The sequence below is a fragment of the Topomyia yanbarensis genome, unplaced genomic scaffold (assembly GCF_030247195.1).
Source record: "Topomyia yanbarensis strain Yona2022 unplaced genomic scaffold, ASM3024719v1 HiC_scaffold_20, whole genome shotgun sequence".
Taxonomy (NCBI): Eukaryota; Metazoa; Arthropoda; class Insecta; order Diptera; family Culicidae; genus Topomyia; species Topomyia yanbarensis.
Window position 1 is genome coordinate 4,517 of NW_026683382.1, and position 24,514 is coordinate 29,030.

At 39.5% G+C, this 24,514-nt stretch overlaps 2 protein-coding genes across 4 annotated transcripts; both read right to left on the bottom strand.

Annotated features, from left to right (window-relative positions):
- Window positions 1-4,183: 4,183 nt before the first annotated feature.
- On the bottom strand, window positions 4,184-15,962 carry LOC131694917 (RNA-binding protein cabeza-like). Of its 2 annotated transcripts, XM_058983435.1 has the most exons (8): window positions 15,808-15,962; window positions 15,489-15,677; window positions 15,264-15,381; window positions 14,579-14,616; window positions 5,552-5,667; window positions 5,211-5,484; window positions 4,729-5,143; window positions 4,184-4,647 (listed from the first exon to the last, which is right to left on the bottom strand). In XM_058983435.1, the coding sequence occupies exons 1-8, from the start codon at window positions 15,815-15,817 to the stop codon at window positions 4,608-4,610; spliced, it is 1,200 nt and encodes a 399-aa protein (XP_058839418.1). In that variant the 5' UTR covers window positions 15,818-15,962; the 3' UTR covers window positions 4,184-4,607. The 2 variants fall into 2 exon arrangements, with proteins under 2 accessions (XP_058839418.1, XP_058839419.1); XM_058983436.1 differs by lacking the exons at window positions 14,579-14,616; window positions 15,808-15,962 and having other exon boundaries at window positions 15,489-15,671.
- Window positions 15,963-20,527: 4,565 nt separating this feature from the next.
- On the bottom strand, window positions 20,528-24,495 carry LOC131694932 (transcription factor GAGA-like). 2 transcript variants are annotated; one of them, XM_058983470.1, is made up of 5 exons: window positions 23,960-24,495; window positions 23,723-23,896; window positions 23,375-23,588; window positions 23,166-23,312; window positions 20,528-23,107 (listed from the first exon to the last, which is right to left on the bottom strand). In XM_058983470.1, the coding sequence occupies exons 1-5, from the start codon at window positions 24,173-24,175 to the stop codon at window positions 22,428-22,430; spliced, it is 1,431 nt and encodes a 476-aa protein (XP_058839453.1). In that variant the 5' UTR covers window positions 24,176-24,495; the 3' UTR covers window positions 20,528-22,427. The 2 variants fall into 2 exon arrangements, with proteins under 2 accessions (XP_058839453.1, XP_058839454.1); XM_058983471.1 differs by having other exon boundaries at window positions 23,375-23,570; window positions 23,960-24,494.
- Between the last annotated feature and the right edge of the window lie 19 nt (window positions 24,496-24,514).

Here is a 24,514-nt window from a genome sequence, read left to right on the forward strand (position 1 = left end):
TCATGTGATTATAATTTGGAAAGGTTGGTGGAATGGGTTTGAACGTGTAGGGAATGGGGGGTTAGTAGAGTGGGAGTGGAGGATGCGTCAGAAATCCTTCATCTTATTTCGGTATACGGGATGGATGAAGGAAATGCGGGCGTGAGGGTGGTCAAAGAGGAGGGGAGTGATGAAGGAGGGAGGTGTAAGGGCAAGACGGGGGGGCAGCGACGCAATACTCAACTGCATATTTTGCCTTCCATTTGAGACTTGGTTTGAGAAAATCGGTTCAGTCATCACCGAAGAACCGATTTGACTTTAATTGTGGAATATGCCCGGAATTCCGGACTTCCGGAATCGTCGATAGTGGACAATATATTCAAAGAATGTTTGATTGGCAATCAGTGATCTAGATCTACAATTAGAAGTAATTTGGTGACCATTTCAATAGTTTTTAGCCTCTGAGGTATTACGATTGTACCGATTTATATGGGAAATTCCAGTGTATCCTTACTAACACCCCTGTAACTCCGGAAGTAAGAGTCAGAACCGAATGAAATTCAGCAGCAGTCAATGGCATTACTGTATCTTTCATTTGAAATCAAGTTTGTAAAAATCGGTAGAGAATTCGTTGGGGAATGGGTGTGATATTAGCATAGGAACTTGGCGGGTTCCCCGGGGGCGTCATGAACCGTCATAGGTGGCCAATGTGGTCAAAGCTACTTTGATTGATCATTAGTGATCCAGACCCGCAAACTAGAGTAATGTTACATCAATTTTAATATGTTTTACATCATTTGAACATCATGGTGGTACCAGTTTATATGGGAATTTGCTGTGTGACCGCACTCTTCAACCCGTAACTCCGGAACCAGAAGTCGGATCAACTAAAAATTCAATAGCAGCTTATGGGAGCGTTATACCTTTCAGATGAAACTAAGTTTGCGAAAATCGGTTTAGCCATCTCTGAGAAAATTGTGTGAGTTTAAATGACACACACACACATACACACACACACATACATACACACACACAGACATTTGCCGATCTCGACGAACTGAATCGAATGGTGTATGACACTCGGCCCTCCGGGCCTCGGTTAAAAAGTCGATTTTTACAGTGATTGCATAGCCTTTCTTTATATGAGAAATGCAAAACATTGTCAAATATTCAATTTTATTTTTCTCTATTTGTACTTTGCTATCCTAATGAAAGATCAGTGTCGATTTGCTTTTATTCGCACCACGTGTCTTTCTTTATATTTTATGCCATCGTCTTTGATCCAAGGAACTTCGCACTTTCAATGATCATTCCTATCACCATCTGAGACGTCCAAAAAGTTGTTTCAAAATCGTTCAACGCGGGTCCAACGGTGGACTTTTGTTGAACGGTTATTTGAACGTTGTCCAAATTGGTCCAACGAACGTCCTTCATTGGACGATTTTGAAACCAACCGTTCTTAGAGGGCAGGGATCCAAGACAAGACGAGACCTAAAGGATAGATCCTTTGATCAACACCGTCAGCACCACTCAAAATGAAACGTTTCAAAACTAGCGATGGGAATTTTGAAAATATAATCGATTTAACTATATCGATCTTTATTTTAATAAAATCGATCTTGTCAAACATCGACTTATAAAACCTGTTTTAATCCACCTAGAGGTGCAATTGTGCCTTTCTCATTTCTCCAAACTATGATATAATAGCTGGTTCGTACAATATAACATTATGGAAATCTCTTTCATTCTTATTACACTTGGCAAGTACATATATAAGAGCACCTTTTTGCATTCATCGCGGTATCGGTTTGAATCGGAGTTTTCTATGTGATCGCACTCCACAACCCGTAACTCCTGAGCCGGAAGTCGGATGGAGATGGAATTTAATATCAGTTTCCGGGGACGCGACACCTTTCATTTGAGACTAAGTTGATCAAATCGGTCTAGCCATTTTCGAGAAACCAATATAACCGTTATTCTGAATTTGGATACTTCAGGATCCGTCGATGGTGGCCAGTGTGACCAAAGAGCCTTTGAATGACTGTTGGGGACCTAGATCTACAAATTCAACAGTTGTGCACATTTTGGAAAAAAAAAACACCTTTTTACATTCATCGCAAAATTCGTTACAATCGGAATTTGCTGCGTGATCGTACGTATCACCCTGTAATTCAGGAACCAGAACTCGGATCCACACAAAATTCAACAGCAGCTGATGGACCTTTCATTTAAAATCAAGTTTGTCAAAATCGGTTCAGAAAATTCCGAGAAACCGATGTGGACAAATCAACAAATTTTGTTTTGTAACCATACTCTTCAACTCGTAATCCGGATCAAGATGTCGGTTGAAAATGAAATTCAATAGCAACCTATGGGAATATTATACCTTTCATTTGAATCTTAGTTTGTAAAAATCGGTTCAGCCATCTCCGACTAACCGATGTGGACATTTTGTTAACAAATCCGCACATACACACACATACATACACACATACACATACACACATACATACATACACACATACATACACACAGATATTTTGCGATCTCGGCGAACTGAGTCGAATGTTATATGAGACTCGGCCCTCCGGGCCTCGGTTAGAAAGTCGGTTTTTGGAGCAATTGCATAACCTTTCTATATAAGAAAGGCAAAAGAATAATATTTAATTAGCTTAATAAGCATGAGTTCAATGTTATCTTCATGTGATTATAATTTGGAAAGGTTGGTGGAATGGGTTTGAACGTGTAGGGAATGGGGGGTTAGTAGAGTGGGAGTGGAGGATGCTTGAGAAATCCTTCATCTTATTTCGGTATACGGGGTGGATGAAGGAAATGCAGGCGTCAGGGTGGTCCAAGGGAAGGGGAGTGATGAAGGAGGGAGGTGTAAGGGCAAGGCGGGGGGAGGGGTGGTGACGCAATACTCAACTGCATATTTTGCCTTCCATTTGAGACTTGGTTTGAGAAAATCGGTTCAGTCATCACCGAAGAACCGATGTGACTTTAATTGTGGAATATGCCCGGAATTCCGGACTTCCGGAATCGTCGATATTGGACAATATATTCAAAGAATGTTTGATTGGCAATCAGTGATCTAGATCTGCGATTAGAAGTAATTTGGTGACCATTTCAATAGTTTTTAGCCTCTGAGGTATTACGATTGTACCGATTTATATGGAAAATTCCAGTGTATCCTTACCAACACTCCTGTAACTCCGGAAGCAAGAGTCAGAACCGAATGAAATTCAGCAGCAGTCAATGGCATTACTGTATCTTTCATTTGAAATCAAGTTTGTAAAAATCGGTAGAGAATTCGTTGTGGAATGGGTGTGATATTAGTTTAGGAACTTGGCGAGTTCCCCGGGGGCGTTATGAACCGTCATAGGTGGCCAATGTGGTCAAAGCTGCTTTAATTGATCATTAGTGATCCAGACCCGCAAACTAGAGTAATGTTACATCAATTTTGATATGTTTTACATCATTTGAACATCATGGTGGTACCAGTTTATATGGGAATTTGCTGTGTGACCGCACTTTTCAACCCGTAACTCCGGAACCGGAAGTCGGATCAACTAAAAATTCAATAGCAGCTTATGGGAACGTTATACCTTTCAGATGAAACTAAGTTTGCGAAAATCGGTTCAGCCATCTCTGAGAAAATTGTGTGAGTTTAAATGACACACACACATACACACACACACACACACACACACACATACACACACACAGACATTTGCCGATCTCGACGAACTGAATCGAATGGTGTATGACACTCGGCCCTCCGGGCCTCGGTTAAAAAGTCGATTTTTACAGTGATTGCATAGCCTTTCTTTATATGAGAAAGGCAAAAAGATCAGATGAAAAAAACGATTTTCGAGGCAAAAAGATCGATTGTGAAAAAATCTCGTCGTTTTGAACGGGATACAATCGATGTTTGTCAAAAATCGAAACGAAAACATCGGATAGAATTGTCACTTTTTTCATCTCACGGAGACCGTCTTCACTCGAATTGGCTCTTGGAATCGCTCTGCTAGATGACTTCTGTCACCTAGGGTGACTTCCGTCACTGCGGTGGTCGCTTTTTTCGCTCTCACCTTATCCAACTAGGCGAGTTGACGGTAATAGGACCCGTAAACTGGGCAAATAAACTATGAAACTACGTACGCAGAAGGGAAGCAGTTCGATATGGAATCAAAAAGTACCAACGTAATTTGTCGCAGAGAATTTTTATTTATGCAGTGTATTTTTCATTTGCGATCTATATTACTGTTACGACAAGCAGATTCGTACAGGTCTCTGAATAATTGAGTCCTACGCGACTAATTTTCTAATGCTGATTGTAATGAGAGGATTACATTACATACACCTTACGAGCTAAAAGTCCTACACTAAGTTCACGTATCGCTACAGCTTCAGTAGATGCGTCCGGACGTTATGGTTACGCCGGTGGTTAACCGAATGTTCATTCCGTCGTCAAGTGTTTTAGTGATAGATTCTCAAACCTCGAAGTTTTGAATCAAAATCAATCTTACTTGTGTTCTGTTGATTGGAAGTGAGTGATGATACAGACAGAAGGTAGTTTAAAAAAAATTAATTCAGTTTAAATGGGCTTAGTTTACATTGCAGACATCTTAATAGGGTCTCGATCGCTGGTCTCCGCGGTTCCTGTCGCTGTAATTGAAAACAAAGTGTTTGTGATTTTTGATAATGTTGCAACTAGCAAATATATGCCCGCTGAACGAATGTTCTTACTTTCCACGCATAGCACCACCGCCACCGCCTCGGGAGCCACCACGACCGCCAAAACCACCACGATCACCGCCGCCGCTATTGCGTTGACCACCTCCGCCAAACCCGCCTCGACCGCTACCCCGGCCGCCAAAGCCACCCCCACCACCACCGCCCGAACCAGCACTATCGCCTTTGGGTGCTTTGCATCGATTGCACTCGTTGCGCCATGCAAAGTTCTTATTGCTACACTCTCCACATGCCCAATCTCCATCTCGTTCCTGACCACCACCGCCTCCACCGCCTCCACCGCCACCACCACCACCACCTCCGAAGCGACCACCGCCTCCACCCATGCTTGAACCCCCGCGGGAACCTCCACGATCTCCATCGCGATCACCACCGCCGTAACCACCTCCGCGATCGCCACCACCACCGCCTGGAAAACATATAGACACCGACCGACGCTTAATTAATGCAAAAATTTGACTATTTTATTAACTCACGGTTGCCTCCGAAACCGCCACCGCCTCGGTTGAATCCACCTCCACCACCACCACCACCACCACGTCCACCAGCACCTCTAGACTGCCAATTGTTATAGCGCGTCGCCAATGACACTTTCACGATGGCTCCATTGAAATCTTTACTGTCGAACCATTGAATTGCGGACTGGGCAGCATTCGAATCCTCGTAGGTGACGGTAGCTTCGCCCTTCATTCGACCCGTTTCCTTGTCCTTGTACATCCAAATTTTCGGCTTCATAGTGCGTTTATCTTTCTGCAAAAAACAAGAAATAATTTTATTTATAAAAACCACCAACAGATCGATCGGTTCGCCAATCTACCTTAATGACACCGATTGCACCGAAGAACTCGGCAATTTCTTCTTCAGTCGTCTCCACTGTCATGCCCTGGATGAAAATTGTGTCCTCCTGAGTCACCATTTCACCCTCTCCGGCTCCTAATTGTTCATTGGTTCGTTTTCGATAGTTGTGTAAGTGTGAGTAGGGTAAGAATGGAAAAAGAATGACGACAACAAAAAATGCTGCATTAGTGGTGAAGCGGGGAGCTTATTTTTTTTTTGTTTTACTTAAAAGTATACTCTAAAATTTGACCGATTTCAACTCTTTACTCTTTAAACACGGTACTACTCTTGATGAACATTACGCTTGACTCTTTAAAACTATTTATTGTTACGCTCTGTGTTACTCTAAGGATCCTCTTTTCATTACTCTTGTGTCGGTACTCTTGGACTCTGGTAGGTTCTGTGTGATATCACGTAATGTGTGTTGCAAAATTGTCTAATTTCGGAATTTTGAAATGCCGGTTAACTTTCCATACAACTTTTCGTACACTGATAATACGAGCGAAACTCATCCGTCCGTTACAAATACTGGGCGGACGAATAGGATTTTTATGTCTAATCGATACTTCGGTACTGAATATCCTCTGTAATTCTACGAGGTAAAACAAATGATCACCCTCTTCTAGTGACCCCAGGTTAGAATTAGGATTGCGGAAACGTAGATGACACATTTTGTACCAGAATGAAAATTGTTCGTCCAACGTCAATACTTGACTAAAGGTAAAACTACATCAGGCAAACTCAAGTATTCTTCGATTATTAGAACAAAATGTTGACGTCATTCGCATGTAAGCATGTAGCAAGTCAACAAAAACTGTCATTGATAAATAATCAGAACGACAAAAAACCCAGTGCAATGTCTTACAATGCTCTAATATTGTTATAGATTAAACCTGGAACACAGGACAGATAAAGTTGAAACAAACACGACCACTCTGACGGGAATAACACCCAACCCATTTAACTAATAACGAAATATGTAATACGTAAGCATTCTCATATTTCATATCTTAACGGCACCTTAATCGTAATGATCGGACACCTGATTCCGGAGAAATTATCACTAAACACACCATACCGCAACGAAGCTTAATCGTTCACCACGCTTAGGCAAACAGTTCGCATAGTGTGCGGATTTTTTCGTCAGAGTTGGTCAGCTTAGTCATGAACCTCGCTTACATTGTTGATAGAGCACAGCTCCGTGGAACTACACCGCCTGAGTGCACTAACACATAACCTGTTACGAGTCGCTTGATCTCAGATTCATTTTCTTGTCATAAATAAGTGATATATCCTCCGTTTTTTCAGGCATCTTATACTACGTTCACAAAACGTGTTTTAACGCTATCTTGATGACATTTTTTTGTTGCTAATTATTATAACGTGTTTTAAGGCTCAAGTTACCTCAAGGCTTGGTAGTATGCGTAAGAAAAATTGTGTTCAGCTTTGGCACCAGATTATCCATTTAAACCTTTTCAAAACTCTAAAAGAAGAATATCAGTCGATTTATTAGATCATCACGATTCAATTCATGCAAAATACCTGCTGGAAAAACCATCGGCTTAGCTAAATGGTGCTTTTGAAAAAGTGGCTGTGATTTTTTATCACACTACCACACCGAGCTGGGGTACGCAACACAACTGCGCTATGAAAAAACCACAGCCACTTTTTCAAAAGCACCATTTAGCTAAGCCGATGGTTTTTCCAGCAGGTATTTTGCATGAATTGAATCGTGATGATCTAATAAATCGACTGATATTCTTCTTTTAGAGTTTTAAAAAGGTTTAAATGGATAATCCGGTGGCAAAGCTGAACACAAATTTTCCTACGCACACTTCCAAGCGTTCAATTCTAACACATGCTTAAAAAAGGTAACTTGAACCTTAACTCTGTAGTGTGAACCAAAGAGAATAGGGAAAGAGACGAATAGTGTGAAGCCAAAAATACCTTATTGAGCAGACCAATCGTGCAATGTAAATAAACATTACTCATGCCTGAGTTGGAGGAGATAAGTATAATTGTGCATCTATTAAAAAAGAAATTTCAATTTTCGTCATAATTTGGTTCAATCGTGATTGTGAGGTGCATTCTAGAGTATATGTATGAGTAAAAACAAGCTTTAGAATTATTTCATCTCTTTGTTTCGAAATGCGCATCGTTTGATAAACAAATCCAACGATCGACATACGGTTTGTTTTCAAACTATAATAGGAGTCATTTAAAGTGCTGCCTGTGGAAGCGGTTGCCAAAATTCTAGTGCTGAAATCATCATAAAGGGAGTGTTGCCGTTTTGACTGATTTTTCCTCTTCGTCTCTTTCCCTATTCTCTTTGGTAACTTGTCTATGGAAAAATCATTGTTTAAAGAATTCACCGGTCCATTCTAGATCGTTTATGTATATGTGAGCGTCTGTGAATGGCTTCATTTTTTTTTTTTTTGGGACGTGATTATCGTACAGAAGAAAGAATGCGTCGGACTTGTTGAGAAGCATATGGGAACGAGTTTACGAAAACCGAAGAAAGAAAACAAAGGTATCGGTGGGAAAGGAAAGGGAAAGTTGACGAACAAATCAATCGGACAGCTAGCAAAATTTTATGGGCTGGCGATTCGGAGAAACTCAAATTCTGGAGAACATATGCGAAATGCAATCTGGGCTTCCCTCGAACACTGCTCGTCATCGAACGAAATTCCCCAACATTCAAAGTGTTCCCCCGGCGAGGACAGTTGGTGCAAGTGGCGTCAGGCTGAAGTAAAAGAAACTTTAGAAACTTTCGATTATGTCAGGATCTACAAAAGTCTATCAACTAATGATTTATCAGAAAGATGCTTATGAGCTCACGCACAAAACATCGATGAGTCTCTGAATAGTGGAATCTGTTTCTTAGCACCAAACACATGCACGAATTCTGGCAGGTAGGTGGTCAATGTTGCGACTTATTTGGCAGTCGGTATCTTCAACCAAGGATTTTCATCGATCTTACAAGCTATGGAGGTGATGGGAATTACCTTGGGGACTGAAGCTGAAAGATGTGCTACTCGACTCGATAGTGAACGTATAACTCGTTCTGAATGCAAAGTGGGTGTCGTGCAAAGCCAAGAACATTTTGGTGAGGGGAAGGTGCGCTCTGCGGACCCGGGAGATTATCTAGTAAGTTACTACTATCGAGTTTTTCTCTTTAAACTTGTTTCCCCGAAAGTAGTGTTTTTTAAGCGGTCAAGTAAGACTTCATGGAAGTACTGGTCCGATTTCGATAATTTTTTGTCCAATTGTTCAGAAAACATACCGCTATGTTTGATCGAGAGGGATTTACAAAATGTCAATTTGTTCCATTTTTATGGCCCCTAATGGGCCAAAAAATAACGCAAATATTGAGAATTTTTACAAATCGTTACATAACTTTTACAAATCCTAAAATAAAAAAAAATCTCTCTCATCTAAACATAGCCAACGTGACCATGATTATGAAAAAAATATGAGTTTTCTGATTACAGATTACCCAATTTGCCAAAACTTTACTTAAGCGGGATTCATGCAGTTTCAACATCAATGTCATCAATGAATTTTTTCAAGGTCGCGAGAGATTTTTCTTTTCGTCTTCAAAAGTAAAATTGAAAAGTCTGAACATGGATCTTCAAAAAAAAGTTTCTTAATCCATTGAGTAAATGCTTTACAATTTGTTCCCAAAAAAGTGCTCAATTTTGAGGCCCCTTGAATGATGTGAGAATAAATTTCCCGATAAAATTTTACTGATCTCAGTAAACTCAGTTTACTCATAAAAAGGCGGAATTTTTCGTAAAAAATAGTAATTTTTATTTAAAATGAGTAAAAAAAAACCCTTAATTGAAAATTTATCTCAATAACTCAACGTAGGGGTTAGGTATTTTTTACATAGAATGTGTATGCAAAGTTTGAAAGAAATCGGTTAAGTTGTTTTGGAATGAAAGTTCGCAAAGTTCTAAACAAAATCTTTAAAAAAGTGTTTTTTTTTACGCTGGAGCCCTTACCCCCTCTTAATATGTAGTCTTCGCCGGAACTCAGGTTCTCGAAAGATACGGTAGCGCGGTTATCGTGGATTCGTTTCTGCGTGTCGAATGACGCGGAAATTCCTTTTCTCAAAAACAATTCGTGTAACAGGCTGTGTAGCGTAAGCTATTTTGAGCTTCATGTAAACTTTGTCTTTGTTCCAGTACCGAGTAAATTGGAAGCACCTACTTTGGAGCAAACCAGGAGAAAGTTCTTCCTGTAATCGCTTTTTGTCAGGCCCCTGCTAGGCAGCCATTTTGTCGTAGCTAACATCTGCCTTTGTTAAAATCAAAACAACCCTATAGACCCACGTCGCCCGTGTAATAGCATTGGCCAATGCTATTACACGGGCGACATGGGCCTGGAAGCGGCTAAGCCCATCATATGTTGACTACCGTCAAAGTCTGTATACAGTAAAGACCCGATTTTATCAGCCTCCGATTTTATTAGCTTTGTATGAAAATTGATAGTTTGCTGGGCTCTAGCAGACGAACCAACTTTAATTCCAGTAAATCCTTTCTTGAGCATATTTTTATCTTAGGCATCCGAAATATGCAAAAATAAAATTTTTTTTTTTTTTTATGAATTTTGCACTGTTAGGCACCCTTAAGGGAAATTTAAACAAAATAATCAGAAAGGGTTATGAGGCTATATCTTGGGACTAAAGAAAAATATTTTAAGAGCTTTGGTTTATTAAAAAGACAAAAAATATATATGACCCGATTTTATCAATGTCCCTGTTTCATCAGCCTACAATTCACCAAGGGGCTGATAAAAACGGGGTATCACTGTATCTCAATTGACTAATCCTTGTGCAGTTGTGTTAGTGCGAGATACAGTTGAATTTTCAACTGCATCGATGATATCAAATCGGTGTAAATAGGACCTAGTATTTTCTGATGCTGTTTTCTCCGGAAACCCTAAACAAAAGAGATTATAACTACTAGAGGTCGCATGCCGCTGTTAACACTGATGGTTTTTTATCTCGCTCTTACATATTCTAAGCCTATTAGTTTGGCACATTGCCCCGGGTACACGCATGTCAAAGTAATGGGATACAATATGGTAGAGCGAGACCCCATGTTTCAGCCCGTAAATACCAATTTGCCAAAATCAGGCGAAACTGACGAAAGAACGAAGCTTCTTTCCATACCACTAGCACTTTGCGAAATCGAAAATGAGACCATGCATGTAGTAGAGTGTTTTCATTATTCCCTCCGCACACTCGTTTTCGCTTGGAGATTCAGAATGATATTGGTACCTTCGATATTGCACTTATAGCTGGGGTAACGAAAAAACACTAGCAATATTTATTTGTCGCTGCGCGATTCTGTAGATTTGCGAGCTTGTGATGGTATTGTAAGACGGAAGCCTGATAGATATACATATTACTCGTGTTAACTATGGTCTAGTTGTATTTTTTGATGCACATTGCTTTAATTTCATTTTATGAATGAGAATCGAAAATTACTGAGCATACATCAAAATACATCATCATCCATACTGACTCTATTCAGAAATCCGAACCGGTTCCGGAATGGGTTTAATTGGGTTTGATTATGATGTCGTAAACGAGAATACGAACCACTTTCGTTCGATTCTCGCATTCGTCGTAAAAAAGGATAAGGGTGATAAGCTCTTTTGCTGTAACGTTATTAAAGGAAGCGAATGTGGTGGAACTATGCGCATAGAATGCGTATCATTGTAACAGTAAAGCTTAATTCTTTATTTTCGTAGTCCGTAGCAATGTAATGTATCTCAGTCACTTCATTCGCTTACTAGTACGATTTACTGCTTAGACCTGTAGAAGCTGAAGTAACCAAACACCGTTACCACATTTCGCAAAGACGGCCGGGAATCCATCATCTGCCTAATGTTCTGCAATTTGTCGTTAGTGAGAAACATAAGCTTGAGAGTTTAGTGAATATTACACCCACTGCGATCATTAGGCGATTCATTATATTATTCCTCAACAGTACCCAAATGTCAAACAGCGGATGAGATCTGATAAAAGGAAGTGGTAGACGAAATATTTCAAAATTTTTGTCGAGGCTCTTCACATGGACATCGATGCTCCTCTCGTGGACAGTACATCCTGTCGAACTCTTAATTGAACAGTTTTTTCATTATTGTATGGCCAAACTGGAGCCGATGTACATGGTGTATGCCTTGATATCTTCAATGACCTGAGTTCCTACTGCAGCGTTCTCCTTCACCTTTGTAGTGATGAAAGTCCGACCCCTTTTTGCTATGTTTGTATATTTTATTTCGCTGTACGGTGGAGCAGTAGCAGTAGCAGCATCATGTGACTTAATTCTCCTAATATTTGAACATTGTTTGTGTACCATCTACTCTTATTCCTCGCTGAACCCTGTAGCTGACAGGACAGAAAGCATACTGTAAAACGGTCCGTGGTACTGAAGGGAATTTTAAAGTTGTGTGGTTTTATTCCTAGATTACATAGTACACTCTTCCAATTGCAGACCCACAACACCTGATTATCATAAGATGAATAATAAATGTGAGCTTATAGGGTAAAAGACTACAGTGAAGACTGGTTTTCCTTATTCTCAGCGTAGTTTAGCCTGACAAAATGGTAAAACTGACAAAATCGAGATATTCTTTCTTTCTTTTTAATAACTAAAGCTGTTAAAACAGTTTTCGCCGACCCCTAGATGTAACCTGATAGCCATGTCTGAGTATTTTGTATAAATTTCTCTTAAAGGTCCAGGTCTTCCAGTCCAAATTTCAGAAAAGTGAAACTTTTATTTTTGCAAAGTGTAACCACAGATAACAGACGTTTAGGCTCGATTTGAATCGTGTAAATACCCGCTACTGAGATTCCGAATAAATCAGACGTCTGAAACACGTTTGGCAAACGTTTGTAGATGGCGCAGTGATCGGTACAATGCAGTTAGAGTGCAGCTGTCAAACACGTATAGCAAACAGTTGCGCAGATGGCAATAGTGAAACACGGATTTCCAACGTTTATCAATTTAAAAGTTTACACACACAGGTTTTTGAAAATTTTTTGTTCTAGCCTAAATGTCTGTTATCTGTGGTGTAACTGTTCTCTAATTCATTTTAACACATCTATTCATTCCAGCCAATTAAACACACAATTTAGAGCAGTATCTGCTGCCTCTATTCAACGCATTAGCTTAAATGGTGGAATGAATAAGGGTATGTTGTACTCCGATTTTTCACTTCGCTCAAATGCGAGTATTTTACATTTTCCAGGCCAGATTTTTCATTGTATTGTTTCTTAGGAACGAAGCAAAGATGTTGAAACTTTTTTAGGCAGTTTAGTCCAGTGACAGTTAACCAGGCTATCAACGGAATGGTGTGACATTCTGAAGACGAATAAGGGCTCGTCTACCCTATTCAAAATTACAAAAATATGTTCAAGATTTACTCGTTGGTTTGTCTGCTAGAGCCCATTGAACGAATTTTTTTTTGTACAGCGAACGAATAGGATTTTCGCTGTATATGTTGTTACTTGCTGTGCTATTTTCTCAATTCAGTGACCTATTCATTGTTTGAGGCATACCATACACAGTAAATTTAACCTTAACCTTCCAGAAGTCGCGCAAGTGCACTGAGTGCACGCAGCTCTGAAAATCTAGCGAAATTGTTTTAGCACACCAGCGGCTTCTCGTTCAGTGGGCCATTTGCGCGACTTCCGGAGGGTTAAGCACACGATTAAATTTTACAAGAACATGGAACTTAGTATCAACGATAAGTTTTCAAAATCGCTAAATATTTTGAAATTTCGAATGCATAAACTTGTATTCTATCATGTGCGGTTATTGTTGTTTGGTTCTGTTTTGAATAGAAGTTTCACTCATTTCTTTGATTGTTGAAATCCCAACATTTCTCGGGTAAATTGTCAGTAAATTAACGACTCTTGCTAACTATTGTTTCAACATTATTTCTATTCAATTGTAGAAAAACTCTGTATACTGCTGTTGCTAAGATCTTAAAAACATGAACCACCTTATCAGTTGAAATCAAATTTGGGAAAATAAACTCAAAGTACTTAAATAATTTATATTTAGTCCTGAAAAGTTTCATTTCTAAGTCAGAATGAATACATTATCTTGAAGGTGAGTGATGGAGACATACAGTTAGTCCGCTCTATTTCTTTTTTTTTTTTGACTTTGTTCAAAGGCACACCTCGTGCTCAAACTATCCTATGTACCTATGAAAATCAGACTACAACATGTCAATGTCAAAGTTGATTACAAGAATATCTAAACCAGCAGCCGCTGATGATTAAATCTCCAGCGGTAGCAATGGCCGAAGTAAACATACCAAGAAAATAACAGAATTTTAGCACACACAAGAAAGCTTCGTGTACAGTATTATCCGATAACTTCTCTTTGCTATTCACACACTGCAAACATAAAAAAAACAATCCCACAAAAACAACCAGGACGGTCAGAACCACCAACAAGACGATATGTTGTTCCCTTTCTATTATTTCTGTAAAGTATTGCCCTGGCAATGCTACGAATAATCCATTTCACGTTTATCAATAATCCTTCACAAACCTAATCCAAAGTTAAACCGTATTTCAAAATTAGACAATTTTACACAGTAACCATCATTATTCGAAGATCGTTTTTTGTTTTGTTTTGCCGCACAATACACTCTCAGATTCAAGCATTCGCTACTGCGCCATGAAAAATGGTACAAACGCATCACTTCAATTAAGATGTAAAAAGACCACAGTAGCGAAAGCTTGTTTAGTTTGTTGTTCATTTAGACCCTAACGCTTTGAATAAATTGACACAAGTTAACCAGTCGGACCCACCGGATCCGAAACCGTAAGATGTACGACAATTTACGTTTCTATAACTAACCAAACGCTCAAATTAAAAAAAAATACTTCGCTTTTTACGTTTACGTATAGAAATAGGAAAAATAGGTAAGTATACAGTGAAAAAAAGTGTTTTTCACCGAACAGTCGATCGGTGTTTACCTTTGCTATTATAACCACCCTTGTTGCCGGCGCCACTGCTATAACACACGAAACCAAACCATTTTGTTACACATTTGCATTTGTTTTGAAGGTAGTAATTTGGTATTGATGATGATTGATTGGAGGACGAATAAGTAACGATTGCAATTTAGCAAATTTTCAACATTTCGTTAGTCGCAGCTGTCCAGTTTTTCGAAAGTGAACCAAACACGTTGACGCGATTTGTTGCTTTGCGGGAGAAGGGTAATTGGGATTTTTGGAGGATTTAGTGGATATTTTACTAGTATAGTGTACGATGGCAATTAACTAACAGTGGAGTATATATTTTATTTACCTGTAGCTATTATATAGGTGTAAAATGTAATTACTAGTTGACTGCCACCGTTGTACTATTTTTTTTTATTTTGAGTAAACTAAAATTTTGAATCAAAGTATCTGAATAAAAAATACAAAATGTGAACTAAGTCATTAGAATTGCAATTAAGCTTAACTTTTGAAAATCGCATTGTTCGCGAAAAATACTGAAGTGAAACAACAATGTTATCCTTTCTATGCAATTTATAAATAGTGAAATGGGATTTCAGGGAAAGGATGGTGGAAAGGCCAGCGGAGTGCAATTTCAAGTGTCTCACGATAAACGTATTGGTGTGCAATATAACGACTGAACAGGGGAATCGATTCTCACCTGTAGCCTCCGGATTGATTATTACCACCTCCACGGGCTCCGCCTTGCTGGCCGCCACTGCCGTAACCACCGCGGCTTCCACCGCCATAACCGCCGTCACGATTATTTGATTTATAATCTGCAAAACGAAAAACAATTATTTAAAAGCCCAGCGTACATTCAAAAACCAATAACACCACGAGCAGAGCGGAAAAAAGTGAGGTTAGAAAATAATGCAACACTAACCATTTTGCGCCCCATATCCACCGGGTGCCGCGCTTTGTCCACCATATGCACCGGCACTACCACCGTAACCACCACCACCTCCACCGCCTATTGGTGGTGGCTGGTTGAAATTAGTCTGCGGCATCGCAGGCGGAGGAACGGAAAACTGCATTTGGCCACCGAAATCCTGCTGGCCGTAAGAGGAATATTCTGCAAAAGGGAAAAAATCGATTTTACGTCCAAGTCGGCTTCTCAACGTTTCTTCAAGATGGAGGATGGACCCATTCGTGAATGTGTCGCGAATCTTCCGAGGGTGATTTCACGCCGAAAAAATACTTACGATCTGCCATTTCCTCTAGTTTCCCGTACTAGGCAAGTAAATGCACGCTTTGAGCAAGAAATTGCGAACTTAAAACACTTTTTTAATCTTTTTTCTCAGCAACTTTTGACTTGAAAAATCACACGCGTCCTCCTCGAGATGAAGAAAAACGCGGAATGGACGGAAAGTGAACGCTTGAAGACCGCAAAAGGCCGACGGGTACAGGGTTGCCAAAATTAAATCTGTATTTTTTACCTAAAAAATCTTTTCATCTGTATTTACTCTTCGAAAAATCTGTGTCAATATCTGTAGCGAATCAGTTGAGTCGTTTAACCTTTTGCTGGATTATCTATCGAAGATATTAATTTCTGTGGTTTAAGTCAGTCAAGCATGGACCTGTTTATATTTTCGTAAAAAACACTACAAATCGTTCTGATACTTTACATCCAGAAACTTGAACTTTATCGATGTACACAATGGAAAAATAATTTTCTTCTTCATTAAATGACATTTGTTGATATATAATGTTATATACATTAAGTTGACCAATGTAGCAGTCGAATTTTGAAACAAAAAATTGAGAATTAAAGTCACAGAACTTTACAATTAACGTTTCTGGAAGTAGACTTCAGCCAGGCGTTTGCTTAGTGCTAACCTGAGAGTATTCAAACCTTTAGATTTCAGAGTGAGCGACCATTCTCAAAAGATATATTTTAATATAGAGGGCTAAGCTGAAAGAGACAGAGAGGAAGTATTGCGGAAACTGAAAAAAATATTTCTAAAAAATAGTTTTTGTAACATCATTTCTCAAAAATCTGTATATCTGTAGATACATGCAAAAATCTGTATATCTGTACATACAGATTCTTGATCTGAAAATAGCTGAAAAATCTGTATAAATACAGATTATTCTGTATTTTTGGTAACCCTGGACGGGTATCGCCATTTAGATCAACTGCTATAAAGAGGTCAACTGTCAGGTAATTTTTCAAAAAAGTAAGCATAATTTTTGAAAAGAGCGTAACTCGCATTTTACCCAAACAGAGAAAAAGGCTCGAAGTTTTTGTTTTGAATGTTATTTACAAACCATACCGATTTTTGCGCCAATTATTCATCTAAAATGTTCATCAACTTTTCATTGAAAGGAACGAACATTCGCGATCAAGACATTCAAAAAAGCGTTATGAAGAAAAAAATAAAGTTACGAGGTTATTAGTATCACACTCACAGTTTCGTCGTTGAGTGAAGAAATCGGCCCTAAGTTTCGTTAGTTCTGGTATCTTTGTTGCACTTACGTTATTTCAGTTTCGTTGATTTTGGTGGCTAATTTTATCATTTTTAATCAATTCTATAACTCAGTCTATTTTCAACCATCAAAGGTATCGGTCACAATACCCAATGTGCTCCTGCTTCTGTCCGAGCCAGTGTAAAGCGAACGAAAAAAAACAGTTACTTGTGTGCGTTGTCCGAACAACAAAGGATACCGTTATTTTTATTCTTGTGTGATCTATCAAGATGACTGAGTCTCATCAACAAAACGTGATTATTCGGCCTAACACAGTGGCCATTGACTTCAGGTCTTTTCGCATAAGACCAAGTATTCGTGATGTGGAACATCTGCTGAAGGTGAAAATGCAGCTTCGGTTTTCGGAAGTCACCTGCATACAGCTTGAGCACGTCAGGCATTCGGTGCTGATAACATTAAACTAATTCACCCAGGCGAAAAGATTCATTTCGCAGAACAACTTAAAACACGTGCTTATTGTGACAACGCTGAAATCAAGAACCCTGTATACATGAATAACGGGAATATTGAAGTGAAATTACATGATTTATCTCCACTTACTTGCAAAGTGGCAATTAAAAGATTCATGTCGCATTATGGAGCAGTGGAATCTATTACGGAGGACACATGGAGAAACTACTTCCCAGGTATTTCAAATGGCGTCTTTGTGGTGAGAATGCGGGTAGACCAACCCATTCCCTCCTACCTTGCCCTGCAGTACAACACAGAAGGGGGTGATGCCATTACACAGCGAACTCTTTGTACATATCAGGGACAAACTAATACGTGCCAATTCTATGAACGAACGGCGCACTACGGACAACCCTGCCCAGAAACTGATAAGGAATGCTCAGTTGCAGAAAAAAATGCCAACACCCAAGCCCCAATATCTTTACCTGAACCACAATCGGTTGCCAAATTTGTGGCTGCAGTTAAGGCAATAATGACAACTACAAAAGCTTCAAACTTAACAACTAATAACACCAGTGAAGAAGCTACCACCAAGGATGGAGTGTTCACATTCGGGACCCGCAAGGGCAAGAAGCCAGAAAGAAGATCTGATCGCGAGTATCACAGCAGTAATCAAGATGATGATACCGACGTAAGCAACAACGAGACAAACATGGGTAACCACGAAGTTGGCGAAAGAAGGAACATCTTCCCGACGCGAAAAAAGATCTCCGCTCGCAATAGTAAGTTGCGCGCACGGGATCTTACAGGCTCAAAATAAAATTTATTGTTATTTTTATTTTTTAATTCTTGTAAATATCTAAAAGACCCATGGCTCCTCTAAGCTAACGCATTGAGCTGTGCCAAATAAATAATTTTAAAAAAATTCTATAACAACTGCTCGGCCGAGGCAGTATTCCGATGAGGAGAACAAATATTAGCAGTTTTGTCAATTTTGAGAAGTGTATTGAAGATAAATAAAAGTTACGTTGTTCTGAGCACCACTCTTACACCTTCGACTTTTTTAAATAGTTGGTTTTTGTATCTCATTTCGACATAGATCTTTCATTAGGGCTTAAATCGCAAATGTAAACAAACTGCGTTTTCGCTATTATGACATTATGCGACAAAAATACTACAAGATTGAGGTGAAAATTAGTTAAAATGGTTTTTAGTTCGATTTATAATTAAAGAAAACAAAACGGCGAAACATGCATTTTCTTCGAGATTTCGACTTAGGCCCTTCTTCTCATATGGAATATAAAGGCTAAACTTACATTTTTTGACAAAACCGGGCGTACGGTTATTATTCACAAAATTATTCTTTAAACGGCGGTTCTATTATATAAATGATAAGCAATATCTACTAGGATCATGTCTACTCGATAGTTGTTGCACATAAACATTCGAATATTTCGATATTTTCATGAAATTCGAAGAAAAGATGCACGCGCCCTATCATTTACATTGGGTTTCTATGCGCCCATTTGCTGAGCCCTATTAAAAAGTATACTGTCAAGCTCGCCCATTTACCCAGCCCTACCCAGCAAGACAGAGTCAGTTTAGCCCTTTCACCGCGCCCTTATGAAAATTATGTACACCGTTTAGCCCTTCCGCAAATGGTGGTTGCTGAAGGGCGAAATCACGACTGGGATGCAAATTGGGCGTAAGCATTTTTTTAGTTTCTACCCACTAAAAGCACATAGAAATTAAATTCTTTGTTATATTGTCATAAGGTTTAACCATAGATGCTTCCGGAAAAACATGGTCATAAAGTAATTTATACCTACAATAAAAACTACATTTAGAAAAGCATCGCCGTATATTGAAACTGATTTTTCTCCATTTGAGTACATTGCGACTTTAGCCCTATTGAAAGATCTGTGTCGATTTGTGCTCACATTGTAACAAGTATTTAGGTTCGATCTACCGTAGGATAGATTTGAGGAAATAAAAATATGCCGCTTTGGAATTACCATCAATGAATTCGATCGTGAACCGACAAATGGGCCTATATAACAAATGTACACAAACGGAGATTTGAGTAATATCTAAAAGAGGAGTAAAAATACTTCATAATAAATATAAAAACTCATTTATAAATGATTCACACTTCATGAAAATCAATAAAAAACAAAACGGCGGAACCGACTTTCGACTGTAAACAAGCCGCCAGGCGGATTACGCCTCTGCATTTCTAAGGTAGTGTGTACGGGCGAAATTGACAGCATCATTGTTTACAAAGCCCGTAAACAGTGTCGCCCTAAACAAAAACCAACTGCTTGATACGCCCGGGAAGAATTTTCCCCTCCGGCGAGCACGGCGAAACCCACATTTGGTTTTTGTTTTCTGGCGACACTGCAGGGCGAAATTGTGAGTGGTCAAAATAAGAGGGCGACTCAAAAATGGCCTAATCAACATTTCATAACAACACTCGGCGAAATATATTTTTTTCAATTTTATCAACGAAAACGTTATTATATAAAATATTTTCGTAATGCTTCCGAAAACTAGTATTGTTTTGAAGCGTTTCAATACGTTTGAAAGCGCAGTATGCAAACACTGTTAAAATACGATTTAATTTTTTGAAGCGAATTTTCAAAGCTATTTTTCTCGATTCGATATCATTGCGTCTTCGGCCCTTTGGTCGATTCATGATCGAATTGATAAGGAGCCGGACGTTGATGAGATGGGTTTATGTTATTTTTCGACACATACCTATAATTTATCAAAATATTTTCCTTAAACTGAATGCATACCAGGATCGAAAAATTATTTTGCATTCTGGAAGTGGGCATATATTGCACGTATCCAAATGTTACGTGAATGTATTCGTGCGTGGGCTTATTGTATACGAAGGAGATCTCAAAATACACGAGCTCTTGAAATGGGTCGCTGGATGTATAATAGAGCTATCACCTTTCATCTCCGGGGCTTGAAATGTTCTTTAGATAAAAACAAATGCGTATCAGTATGCAATCGATGTTTTGATTAAAACGCAAATAATTTACTTGAATTCACTTTATTATTTACTGCTTCAATCATGCCACATCAATTTTATTTACATGCAAGTAGTATCTATAATGCCACAGCCCGCTAGCGAGCATTAGCAGGTTTCTATACCATAAAACTATACTCTTGCTTCCATTGATCTGGTCTAACTCACTATGCAAGTCAAATTATATATCTATTATATATTTTTTCCTGTCAATTAATCCTACATACCTTATGTATTTGTTTTAAACCGCTTTAACTAATTTGTCAAAAAACGAATAGTGGTTTCCAACGCACGAAGGAAATACCAACCGATGAGATAAAGATGCAGGCGTTAAATGTAGTAACGTTCCAACACATACAGGCACACCGTAAAATTATCTTAAGGGTTAAAAGTATAACAAACAAAAACTAGATATTGACAGAAAATCAACTCGTAACGGTTAAATTGTTTTCCCCCTTTTCCTAGTTTGCGTAATCTGACTTTGTTACCTTAGAAACAAAATGCCCTAATGTTTTGTACATTTCCTCGGCGAATTGGGCTCAACTCAAGAAACAATTTTTTGTCACGTCATTAATTCTAAGTACAGTTTAAGTTACACTATAAACATTTGCTTTTTACTGTGATTTTTAATTTTGAATATGCCAATCCGAAGCGGAAATTATGTATTTCTTAATTAATATTAGATAATTGTGTAATTATGTACCGTCTCACGTGTTTGTTCTGGACGATTGCATGTTTTTATAGGAAACTACGTCAACTAAATAAATCTGTGTAGTTTAATATTATCTTATGTTTGTACAAAATTACACAGTAGGATGTCCGGGAAAGGAACCACCTAACTGCTGTGGCCTGACTCACTGGGTTTATCGGTGTAGTCGAAAGATGTATTTGAAATCGATATATTGCTTCGGCCCTAGCATACTCTCCCAACGGGTCACCTTTTGTTGTTTGGATAGGTTTCTGGGATTGGTAGTAGAATTAATTTAAAAAATTGGTAATGGATAATACCAAGAACATAACCGAAGTGACGTAGATAATTCGAACGAAATATCTTTGATAATTTTCCCGCTCCGAGAAGAGCCATTTTCGTCAAATTTTCCAATTTACTTAGTTTTCTAAGTCTGGGTTTGATCGAAACTGTTGACCGTGGTTTCGTTTACAATTTCGGAACATATGAACGAGAATAAACACTGTAGAACATTGTCAGCCTCATGCAATTGCTACTCATCTGGAATGCTACAAAGCAGCCATCTCGGTTCCTTGATTATTTTACTGTACTTTAACGACATCAATTTTTATTAGGATGGTCCACGGTTTTCATTCGGCTATGACCTCTAAAGATGTACCACATAATCCTAAACACAAGCGACGCTGTATTCAGGATTACCACCAACGACAACAGGGGGAAATATTATGTATGTTCGACTACTGTTTGGCAGGTTTCACGATGGACAGCGCTAATTGTGTGAGGCTAGAGACTTTTGTAAACAAAATTACTTTGTTCATTATTTCACAAGCTTTTTTGCTCTGAAATTATAGTATATTAAAAGAATAAACCCAACAAAAGGTTGTTTACCACTGTTAGTCCTCCTTTAACAATCAATATTATTACACGTCCGTGATGCTATTATGGTTCACCTTTGCCATCGACATTGTTAACTGGTAAAAAGCACATCAAACAACAAATTTCGAATAAATTAACACATTAAAATGAATACAAAACGTTCTAAAGGATACCGAACTGACCGGTACGCTCTAATTTTGCGACCAACCATCGCTGGGTCGAACACCGAAAGGGCCAATCGAACAAATAGTGACCAACTGGGAAAGACACCGCTGCTGTTGCTCTTCTTGTTGAGACGACTGTAATTGCAACTGGGACCGACTACTACCGGCTACTACCAGTGATTATTTGATGAACGGATTCACCAGTTGCGTAGTGTCGTGATGATGATATGGATTCCAAGTGTTGGTAGCTGTCGGAGCTGCTGCCTGCTGAGCCGACGCTTGTTGTTGTTGCTGCTGCTGCTGTTGTTGCTGGGTCTGTTGTGGGGCCTGCTGTTGTTGTTGCTGCTGCTGCTGCTGTTGGGGAGGCTGTTGCTGCTGAGTGGTCAGCTGAGTCGATGGTGGTTTCTGATCTACTATATCTCCATCGCCCTGGCTATTCGGGTTAATCGAGTGGATCGATGAGTAGTGTCGTTTGAGATAAAGTTCCGAGTTGAAGTGTTTCTGGCAAATTGGACAACAGACAGCAGTTGGATTGTGGATCAGGCGCATGTGTTGTCTTAAGTTGGACACGTTGGAGTAGAGGCGTGAACACACCGGACAACAGCGTGGAGTCAAACAGTTGGTTTTATCGTCGGTAGAACGGCTGGAACGACTCCCACCGGATTTGCCGCTTTTATATTTGACGTTCTGCTGTTCAGAATTCACCGAGATGTTGTCCAGTGATTTGTCCATCCAGCTGCTATCTTCTTCTGATTTGTACTCATGCTGCTGCACATGCTGTTGCTGGGGCTGTTGTTGCTGCTGCTGTTGTTGCTGATGGCCTGAACTACTAGGTTGGGTCGTGGTTTGCGCGAATCCCGCTGAAATAGCAAAAAGATGAAAAGTGAAAAAACCCTCAACATCTATCGATATTCTCACCTGCATTGAGTTGACTCATGTGCGCTATATTGTTCCGAGAACTGCTCTTCTCCGTAAAATTATCCATGCTGCAGTACGTTGGCGACTGATGATTGGTTCCATCCGCATCCAAGTATTCCACCATTTCCACCTTTGGCTCCACATTTACTGTAGTATAAAAACGTAACATCAAAAACTATCCCTGCAAAGATTCCTAACATCTGGCTTACCGTTATCCTGTCCCCCGACCGTCGCAATGTGGTTGTCTACTGTTTTAACACGTTTAATGAGAGCATGGTTAAGGTCCACCGGTTCCGGACGCTTGCGACAGAATTCATCCAACAGGTGCACATTCTCGACCGTATTGTCCTGCTTATCGTCCTTACGCAAAGGAACCTGGTTCGACGGAGGCATCACGATGTCGCCCTGTGTGTTGGACAAAGCCTAATGTTGGTGAGAACGGAAGTAGGAATTCAGTACAGTACATGCCCAGTTTGGCCTGTGTTAGTTACCATCACCTTGCTGTTAAACCCGTCACGCTCTAATCCCATACCTTGCACAAAACCCCATTTACTCACATTATTTTCCTTGCTTAATCCCCGAATCTGCAGCCCTTCGGCTGTTTTGATAAAATCCTTCAGATTCTCATTGGTTATATGCACCTCGCCCAAGTACATATACTCCAGAATTGCCTTTAGTACGTCGTACTTGACATCGTTCATGAAGAACACTGGGTGAGGCGATGGATTTTTCTGAAATTACAAAACATCTCATTGCAATCGGTAATTTCTAAACAGCCTGTACAACAGACGAACCTTTAGTAAGTCCTTAAAGAACGGACTACAGGCAAACAGCACCAGTTTGTGTGCGGTCAACTTTTTGCCCTCGCATGCGAACGTAATATCCACCAGATCGTCTTCTTCCCGTAGCTTTTCGAACTGGGTGCTGACGTTCTTCTGGAAGTTGTTCCATTTTAAATAGAACAGCTCGTCGTTGCTGGCGAACGACTTATCCACTAGACCTGTCGACATTTTTCCTTCCGGCGGATTGTCGAATCCGAAGCGAGCTGCAAAAACACTAATCTGTTTTGGAAGAATATCGAAACCGTATAGGGAGGAAGAATCGCTCCGATTCACTGCGACGAAAAAACTGCCCTTATTCGCACTACACTGATCGCCTTCTTTCACAATCGATTTTCGGAGCACGGTACTAAACGGATGCAACCTGCAAAGGCAACATTTTTCCTATCCAGGATTGGAAACCATTAAAATAGTAATTATATTTTTAGTGAAAAATGACAATAATGCCCAGCAGCTCTGATGGTGAGAAAACAGCACTGAACGCACTGCTAATGGCAGCTGTCATTAAGA